Source organism: Cornus florida, unplaced genomic scaffold (assembly GCF_030987335.1).
Source record: "Cornus florida cultivar Cherokee Brave unplaced genomic scaffold, ASM3098733v1 CherokeeBrave_3.0.0_Hap2_Chr08, whole genome shotgun sequence".
NCBI classification, from domain to species: Eukaryota; Viridiplantae; Streptophyta; class Magnoliopsida; order Cornales; family Cornaceae; genus Cornus; species Cornus florida.
This window is the reverse complement of record NW_026775578.1, coordinates 31,481,204-31,491,255: the sequence shown is the minus strand read 5'-3', so window position 1 is coordinate 31,491,255 and position 10,052 is coordinate 31,481,204. Positions and strand designations below refer to the sequence as shown.

The 10,052-nt window shown below is 35.5% G+C and overlaps 1 protein-coding gene across 4 annotated transcripts; it reads right to left on the bottom strand.

Annotated features, from left to right (window-relative positions):
• Positions 1-1,243: 1,243 nt before the first annotated feature.
• LOC132271124 (uncharacterized) lies at positions 1,244-8,648 on the bottom strand. 4 transcript variants are annotated; one of them, XM_059772405.1, is made up of 8 exons: positions 6,741-8,648; positions 5,397-5,515; positions 4,017-4,059; positions 3,433-3,935; positions 3,023-3,329; positions 2,130-2,295; positions 1,940-2,039; positions 1,244-1,632 (listed from the first exon to the last, which is right to left on the bottom strand). In XM_059772405.1, exons 1-8 carry the CDS (start codon positions 7,902-7,904, stop codon positions 1,515-1,517), a joined length of 2,520 nt encoding a protein of 839 aa, XP_059628388.1. In that variant the 5' UTR covers positions 7,905-8,648; the 3' UTR covers positions 1,244-1,514. The 4 variants fall into 4 exon arrangements, with proteins under 4 accessions (XP_059628388.1, XP_059628386.1, XP_059628387.1 ...); XM_059772403.1 differs by having other exon boundaries at positions 3,433-4,059; positions 6,741-8,144; positions 8,360-8,648; XM_059772404.1 differs by having other exon boundaries at positions 3,433-4,059; positions 6,741-8,026; positions 8,360-8,648.
• Positions 8,649-10,052: the final 1,404 nt, after the last annotated feature.

The window sequence follows — 10,052 nt, the reverse complement described above, 5'->3', positions numbered from 1 at the left end:
TTCTCCGTGTACTCCACAAGACTCCCTCTCGCCATCAGTGTTCACTCTACCAAACCCGTAACTCACTCCTACTATCAACGTACTCCCTCATGAGACTACATCTCTCTCAACTCATAACTCTCGACAATAGCCTAAGTGTCTATTTATAGAATCACATACCCAATTCCTTTGTAGACAAGTATTATAATTTCTTAGAACCCAATTCATGTCTTTATAAGAAATTACCATAAAAAATACACTCTAAAATAGAAAGTAATAATAATAATGAAAATTTGAAACATAATTCCTAACATGCGTGTGGTGCTGAAATACAATACAATAAATAATATCATTCATATGGTTGTAGGGGTACAAAACCTTAAATGTTTGAAAGACTAGTAGGTGTATAAGCTTAAATGTTGAAAGACTTGTAGGTGGGTGTATAAGATCAACATCAATTAGTAGTTGGAATGTCTTACTAAACACGTTTATATTAGTTGGAACCAGATCTTCTATGTTTGTCTTATGCTCATACATTTCTTATACAATAATTACGTTACATTGTTATTTCATATATTAAATTTTTAAATGTAACGGTTGCACTAGCAATACAAGACAGGTGCATAGAATCCCCTCTTGCAGAGGGGATTGAAACTCATATTAATTGGTAACCAGCATCTACTCGAGGACTCTCCCATTTCCTGAACTATTACCGAGAGATAGATTGAGTTGGAGAAGGGAGAAAAATAACCAAGTTTCTAGTGTGAACCCGAATCCTCTCTTGTGCCATAGGATTATGTCATGTGCAGCAAATACAATAATTTTATATCGCTTAAGCAATCCTTCATTGCATAATATTACATTGTTGATTTATAAGTGATGTACGTAGTCTTATGTTGCGTAACGCTACATTTCTGATTCCTAATCCATAGATAACTAAGATGAGTGCAAAACAAAACAAAACAAAAAATGATTTGACATCAGTTACACTTGTCAAAAGTCATGTATTAGGTCATAAATTAATTATTGCAAGTCAAATTAAAACCTTGCATATCGACAACACCGGTTAACCTTCAAGATTTAATTACCGAAAAAACAATCTTTTTTTTTTTTATTTTTTTTTTTTCTCTTTAAAATCCAATTGGAATATTTTGATCAATAACTCACATGGAAAAGTATCCAAGACAATATCAACTTTGTTACTTTAATACAGAATTTAAGTACCAACTTTAGAATAAGTTGAGGAGTTATCATGAGCAAGGACTGAGCAGAAAAAACAAAAGAATTTTCAGGGGACATTTTATTTACGCAAGAATGAAGAATAAAAAAGTGGCATTTTGTTATTCCAATTATACAAGCATTCCACATATAATCGAAGAAAAAAAAAGTAAATAAAAAAAGAAAAGGGGAACTAAACACTCTACATAGGAGAGCCTGAGGAGCTTCAGAGAGATTTGAGACTGAAAATGGCTCGCCGTGGATCTCATCGCCCATTCTTTTCCGTTATTTATACTTCTTTCTTTGAGCTTTTCTTTTTACAGTATGGAGTATGCTCGGATAACCTCAACGATCGGTGCCCGGCACAACGGACACTTTCCTCCGCCACGAACCAACTCATTTGCACATTTTGAACAAGTGCACATATGCCCGCATCTGCACAAGTTTTTCAGAAAAAGAAAGGAATCAACACAAAAATATATACATAAAACAATCGAGGCGGGAGTCACGGAGAAAAAATGGGAAGGAAAAAAAAAAAAATAGTAGTTATCCTTGAGAAGATGATCACTTTTTCACCCTTGTTTAAAAAAATTTAGAAGAGAAAAGGAAGGAAAGGTGATAACCATTTCTTTCTCTCAGTGTGTAAATTTCTTTTTGCATTAACACGCGCAAAAATAAACAAATATACGTGTGTGTGTGTGTGTGTGTGTGTGTGTGTGAAAATTAGTAAAAGCAGGCGTACCTATACAAAAGAGAATCAATTTGACTGTCACAACAAACGCAACAAGTTCCCTTCCTTACATGACCCCATTTAGATCCATCCTCTGATGTCTCTGCCACCCCTGAAATAATAATGTTCACATTTCCTTAAGACAATTTTTAAAAGTAGTGAGAAAACAAAAATGATTATTCTATTGAAAATGTACAGAAACCTTCTCCACCAGATGACCGATTCAGAGCCGCAGAGACCTCCTGTCTGACTGAGCGTTGCAACTCCAGTTGCATGTCCATGCATGCCTCCAACATCCTCTGCATGTGACTCATACCTTGCTGAAGCCTTGCCATGTCTGCTCTGAGATCATTGATCATCTCCCATTCCTGCTCCAAATCAGCTACCAAATTCAGTTAAAAATGGAAATAGAAATAGGTAGAGGCATCAACATAGTCAGAAAATTTTTAAGGTAAGAATTTTCAAAAAAAAACACCCAAGAATAAGATGATTTTGATCTCCTAAAATCTAGAAATGTCAGTCCAAGTGCCGTTAAACCCAGCACTAAATAAGAAGGAAGAATCTAAAGCAAGATTCTTACAAAATAAAAGCGGGACTGGCATTATAGATTAGTCCAGAATGAAAGAACAAAGGTGATAATAATATAAAATCAGTAGTTAAATGCCTCAAACACCTCTATCAGTTGCATGTTTCATATTTTCTAGATCCCACTTCTCAAAGCAACAGATTTGCACATCTTGAATTTTCGTCAGATGAGGCAACCCATTAAAGTAGAATTGCTCCAATGTAACTAAAAATGTCATTTTCCATTCCAATTCTATCAATGTGAATGACCTCAATTGATTGATGACCTAGAACTAGCTTGAAACTAATCCTGTACCATATGCAAGATGAATTGTGCCTATAAATGATATATATAAAACAATGGACGTAATCATTTTTGCATAGGACTCCAGTTAATCCTTCTTCCTTCAAATTATCATAAAAGGTAACATCGTACTTAGCCTAAAATTGTGAAAGAACACCTGGCGAGAGCAACCAAATTTCAATTTACAATTTGAAAGTGCCTAGTATTGTAAATAAAAGATGGCTCACAATTTCTGAACGATGCATGCTGTGACGAGGCCAACTAGAATGATGCAAATCCTGGTGCCAAAGTGGCTGTGGCGGGGGCACTGGGGGAGATGGAAGCACCAGTGAAGGTCTGCCAATAGCATCATGCTGATCCTCGTTCTGCTCGTCCCTCTGTTGCTCCGGATCCTGCTCTGGTGAAGCAGGAGTGGGCAAGTTTCTATGCAGGTCCCAGTCAATGGGAGAACGGCCTTGCCTTTCCACATATGACTGAATTAATTGGTCCAGACTCTCACGGAAACCACTACGAAGAAGGTTGGAAACACTTCTCCTACAGCAGACAAAAGACCACATTAAAGAAAGTATGTAAACAAAAATCCTAAATTTCTCAAACATAGAACTGAAGGCCTTCAAAAACAATCTAAATCTAATACCGGCTTAAAAGTTCCCTGAGCTCCATACTGTACACATTATCATCATCAGGTGGGTGAAATCTATTGACTCTTCTAACTGGAATGAAACGCCGGGACCTACGGGAGTCAGAAGGTGCTTCTGACCAATTCTCCACGGCTTCCCGAGAGCCATCCTCATGCCAAACCTCATGGGTTTCTTGAGGATGACCTTCTTCTCCACCTTCATTTCCTGGCGCTTCCTGGGGCCAATCATTAACTGGATTTTCCTGCCAATTTCCATCCATATCTTCTGCAGAGCCAGCTGTCCATTCATTAAACTCGTCGTAGGTTGACTGCTGCCAGTTTCCTCTCACATCTTCAGTAACTAGTTCCTGCCAATCCTCTCCCTGATTAGAAGTTTCTTGCCGATTAATGCTTTCAACAGCTGTATTGCTTTCCAAATTTCCAGTATGATCCGACAAGTGATGGATCTCAATTTCCTGACTCCTAGATTGTGACTGCTCATGATTTTCATGTTGGACCTCCTGTGTAGCATTTGTATGAGTCTGATCATTTCTAGAACCAGTGGTATTATTGTTAGATGGGGTATCAGAATGGTTGCTTACTTGACCGCGAACAATATTTTCTAACCTCGAGCGGAACCCTTCCCTGACAAAAATAAGGGGTAATGGTGTCATTTAACACGCACTAACGAACTCATACATGCATAACCTAAAAATGCACATATACTGATAAACAATTACAAAGATACATTATTAAAAGAGCTTAGATTAAATATATACTTGCTTAGAAGGAAAGTACTACAAATTTAATAAACCACAGAGGTGACGCAAAATAAACAGAGATACTCAAAAAACTGCTGCTCATTAAATGCTAAAACCATTTATCTGGTCCATGGAATTGAAAGAGAAAACTGCTGATTATAACGTTACATGAGAGTTTTCATTGGAGGTGACATTTGTTTTTTGTCGATATGGAAAACTAAACATTTCAAACAATAAAATTTGTTCTCTATTTTTCTGTTTTCTTTTTCTTTTCCTTCCTTAAGAAGGGGATGTCTACAGAATTTAAATCGGCGCTCATCCCACAATATAACAAGAGTCCACTAAAGTAAGTAATTATGCAAGGGAGAAACCTTTAATGGAAAGTCGGGAAGTTGTTTTGTTCTTTACTTTCTCATATATGTTCTGGCCACTTATAAAACTATTAGACATATATATATATATGTGTGTGTGTGTGTGTGTGTGTGTGTGTGATATGATATCTTATTTAGCAATGTGAATGTGATAAACTAGAATAGTAGTACAGTGTTGGATCATAAATTCAGGGTATGTGTAATAAATTGTTTATTTTACTATTCTCACTAATATTTATTCCTACCATAGTCTAGCAATATTGAGAGCATAAAAACATTATCAGATGACCCCAAAATACCTTAGCTGAAAATTCTTCATAGAATAAGGATAAGATCTCATTGGTCTTCACAAAACAGACAATCAGATATGTAGGAGGATATTAGACCCTACTGATATCCCAAAATAGACTAGCAGATATATGGAAAGATATAAGATCCCCACTGGACTCCCATAAAAGACAATCTGATGTCACAATCTCCTATTTACCTTTCCCAGTCTTGTTCAGCCATAGATTTAATGTCTTAAAATCAGGAAAAATATCAGATTACCAAATATTACTGTAATAAATACTAGTGTCAAAAATCCTTCCTATTCATATCTAATTTGAAATTAACCATCTGTAGTTTCTTGACCCTTTTAAAAAATTCAGTGCGGTATCGTAGACCAGAAACACAGAGAAACTAATAACGAATTTATCACTGTTGTATTAAGACAAAAGAGATTTGAATAATTATCCCCATATCATACTAAAAGCACAAAAGATCTCACCATCATATTTTACTCCCTAAGACCAAATTATCCACTAATGAGAACAAAAATTAAGAAAAAATTCCTGATATAGATACTTACCTTAATCCAGAAACAGTGTGTCTTTGCCTTAACTGAACCAATTCACCTGCAGCCATTGAAGGTGGTCTCTCCTCCTCAACAGGTCTTTCATTTCGCAGAAATCTGCCTCTGAGTAATGACTGGAAAAAATACGTATTAATTTTCAAGACATTGTTACATCTGCAAGCTAAATATCATACATATTCAGAGGGAAACTCGTCGAGGGGACTCAAAACTAAATAAATAAATAATTCAGTTCCACATTCCAGAATAAATTTGAACCCTGAGATGTAGGTTATTTCAGTCTTTATATGCTATAAATAATCACACATGAAAATAGACTGTGAGCTACAATAAACAGATAGCTTATTCCAGAGAAATTTTACTTGTATAAAGGACTGAAGATATAAATATGACATGTAATAAGAGTCCTAATCATCATCAAACGTACTACTATAATCTTTTCTTTCAATAAACTAAGGATCTATAAGACCTTGCACATATAATGACTAACTACATCATATTAAAGCAATTTCTTAGGCAGTATAAAGGTTTAGTAGGCAATAACCTACCTCTTTGGGTAACACTTAAGCAGGTGTAATCTAAAATGCATAAATGCATGGCGACAAGATTCAATGGGTTCACCTTTTACATGTTTTTCTTTCTCTTTTCTTTTCTTTTTTCCATCATTTGTTTTAGGGGGGGAGGGGGGGGGGGCGCAAGCTACTAAATCGAACTTATCCCAGCAGATATTTAATACCCAACTACTCGAGATGGACTACAAAAGTCCTTTTTTCACCATTTAAGCACCGTACAAATTTTATAAGACCCAAAAAAATAATAATAATAAAAAATAAAAAACTCAATACTCTTTTTCCCATTAAAATGAAATAAATAATATCCTGTGAGGATTTTCTAGCAGTGGCAGTATAGAAAGACATAATTCTTCTCTATCATACATGGTACATACGTGCTTATTTGTTCCAGAACTACTGGATCAGGCCCATCTTGTAACCTTGAACTTTATACTGAAGTTGCATAACCAAAATTGGATCTCAATATTAACTTATCAGAAACCATATCTTGCGTGTTCCAAAAAATGGAGATAAAACAGAGGAAAGAATGTTCAATTTACACATAACATTCTACATTATGTCTTTAGATTCTGTCAAGCGCATCCAATGCATTTTTGTTATTCCACTCCCATTTCACAGCAATCTGTTCAAGTTCTAAAACTAACATCCATATCATTCCATGCAGCTGGAATCATTAAGCATGCATCAAGTATTTAAGCATGGTTGAACAAGTTAAAAAGTACAAACAACATTTCAGATCACTAAACAACATCAATGACAAACAACTGACCTGAATGCGGTTGCGATGAGCAAAATCAGAAACAGCCCGATGCTCCAACAAACCCTGAAGTTCCCTCTGTCTTTCTCTCTCGACCCTCACGAGCAAGTCCAGTAGAGCTTGTCTTCCCCGCAACCTCAGCATGTCCCTGCGAATATGCTCTGGCTGGCCTTCATCATGGTCAGCAACCGACCCTACACGAACTTGGTCAACTTGAATACCAGCTCCAGCAACTTGTTCTTCCCTCCGCCCAGCACGGGCACCTCTTTGTTGACTTGTCATTTGCATCCACTCCCTCACAATCCTAACCCTCTCACGCTCATTTTCGCCCAGCCATTCTGCTCTTGGACTATTGCTCCTCTGAGCAATGTTAGATGAATGATCACTAATGCCAGTCTCCATCCATCCCCGAACAATTTGCCTAACCCTCTCTCTCTCAACTTCACCAAGATCAGGAGACTGTTCACGGCTAGAACTGTCACGGTCTCCATGTTCATTCTGCTGGCCCGTCTGATCATGGGACCATGCTCCAAAGTCATTCTCACTCTCACTTGCATCCTCCAAACTAACCTGATTCTCACTCCCCCGGCTTTCAGACATGTTTGTGCTCGACAGATTTGTATTAGACTCAACACTCCTCTGCTGCCTCAATCTTTCCCTTACCCTTTCACGGGCTCGACTCAACAATTGCTCATCCTCCAACTCTCGCCACATTTGCAGAATAGACGATGCTCGGGTACTCGGTCTTTCAACATTACCCTGCCGCCTTGAAGTTGGAGACTGCGACTCCCTCAAAAAGGACGAATCAAGCATGGAAACGGTATGCAAACCTGCAAGTGCCATCAACTCAGTCTCACGATTCCTCCTCTCAATAGTTGTAATCATTTCCTGGGCCTGCCGGGCAGCCCACCTACTCAAAATGCGAGAGTGACGCCTCCGGGCGGCAGAAGATTCAGCCAGGTCATCACCATCAAGATCCGACCTCCTCCTCCTCCTCACAAGCTGATCACCCTCATCATCCTCATCCTCGGTATTACGCGAGGAGCTACAGGATGCATACGACATACAATCATCCAAATGCCCACGCATTAATTCCTCCAACCCCCGCTCAAATTCAGACCGGGCATCCGCAGTGCTCTCAGGCTTCTGCTGTAATTGTTGCTGAATATCTGTCATCCTAACCCACCTCCTACCCGGTACCCACCCAGCACCACACTCAGTTACCCAGAAATGACCTTTTTCAATCCACAGAAACCGCCATTTCTAGACCTAAAACAAAGATCTTCCTAACTAATAACCTATTCAACAAATAGAAAAACAAAAGCAAACCCTAATTTGAGATCGAAACACAAGAAAACACACGCATAAAAACTGACCTAAAATTTTTGAGATTGATGATCGTTCGATACACATCCCCTGACGAAATTACAGGTATTGCAGGTCAAAATCAAATTGTTCAATCCAAAAGCGACGTAAATAATTAAAAATAATAATAATAATAATTAAGAAGGAAGAATGAAATTGAACCAAATCGGGATCAAAACCAAAAATGAAAAAAAGAAATTGTAGGGGAGTGAAGTAAGATCGTTGAGACAAAACAATATGGAAGAAATTGTTGAACCAAAACGTACCTCTGAAGCTGTGTGTTGTTTGTTGGTAGTGTGAGAAACAAAACCCTAAGTTTCGCAGATAAATACACAGAGTAAGAGAGACAATAAACAGATAGAAGAAATTTCTTCAAAGAGGAGAGAGAGGGAGAGAGGGAGAGGATGGTGTGAATTTATAATTAACAGAGAGAGAAAGTTATATAAATTATATATATCCAGATATATATATATACATATATATATAAATTAATTTTTGTTTTGATGTTTTAAGAAACGAAAGAGTGAGACCGCGGATTTTTTGGGCAGAAAAAAGAGAGACAGAATGAAGGAGAGAAATGCCGATCCATCTGCTTTATGTGTTGACACGTCATCATCTTTCCCTTTACTATTTGTCATTTTCTTTTGTCTTTTTCTTTTTCCTTTTCTTTGAAATTTTTTTATTTTTTTATTTTTTTACTTTTGATTCGAATTTTGTTACTCATATTTTATTCAAATCAAGACTTGTTTCGTGAATGAAAATTAGAGACTCAAAAATCAGTTTTCAATAAAAACAGACTTTTTAATTTAGTTTTATAAAATGATTTTCACAAAATTAAATCTAATTATTGGAGAGGGGGGTTCAAATACAATCACCCTCTTAACGGAACTCCATACTTTATCAATTAGGTTATTGGGTGATGGCACATAAAAATTATTTATAAGGGTAGAAATATATATATATACACATACACCAATAAGATGAAAAAATAAAAATGTTAAATCGAAGAAAGAAATAAATAGAATTAAGAAAGGAAAGAAACCTTTATCAGCTAGGTTCCTTTGGACTTTTGGTCAAATCTATATTTTGCTCCATGTTTTAAAAATGTAGTTTGGATTTATATGTAAACTACAAGTTCATGTTTAAGTTTTACTTTCTAATTTATGGTATTTATTGAGGTTGTAAGTGGCAACATATTAACATTTTCTTATTAAAAAAAAAAAAAGAAAAAAAAAAAAGAATATTTTAACATTTTCTTTAAATTTAGGTGTTGTTCGATAAAGCTAAAAATTATAATTGTTTTTTTATTTATCTAAATGAGTAATGCTTCTCTATAAATTAGAAATATAGATTTATTTTGATCCTATCTTAATATATTTATTTTGATCCTATCATAGACATTGTAATATTTTTTACGAGAATGTGCATTTCTTTCTAAAAATTTTACAGAAAATATTAAATTTAGATATTCATGATGATGATTTTGCATTTGGCTATCGCAAACAATTCTTCTTATAGTGATATTATAAAAATACAAAAATGTCACTCTTATTTTTCACTCGAATAGAAAAAATGTTTTAATCAAAAGAATTTTGTTAAATACCTGAAAAAATGGATAATGTTTCCATTTGCATGATACAGATTTATATAACTCTGTTGTATTCATATTAATTATCTTTTTTAAAAACAAATCAAAGATTATAACTCAATAGCACATTCTTAAACTCTCAAATTGAGGCATGAGAATTCAAGTCTCCATAGAGACAAATGAGTTTGTGAGTTTATTGTGAAAAAAATTAAAATTAAATGAAATAAATAAATAAATAAAAATAAAAATAAAAAATTCTTCTGGGTAATCCTCAAATTTAGAGTTATATTGTTATCTCAGAAAGAAAATAAAAATTAAAAATAAAGTTAGTGCTATTTCTTTTTTATTTATTTATTCTTTGTTGAGACATT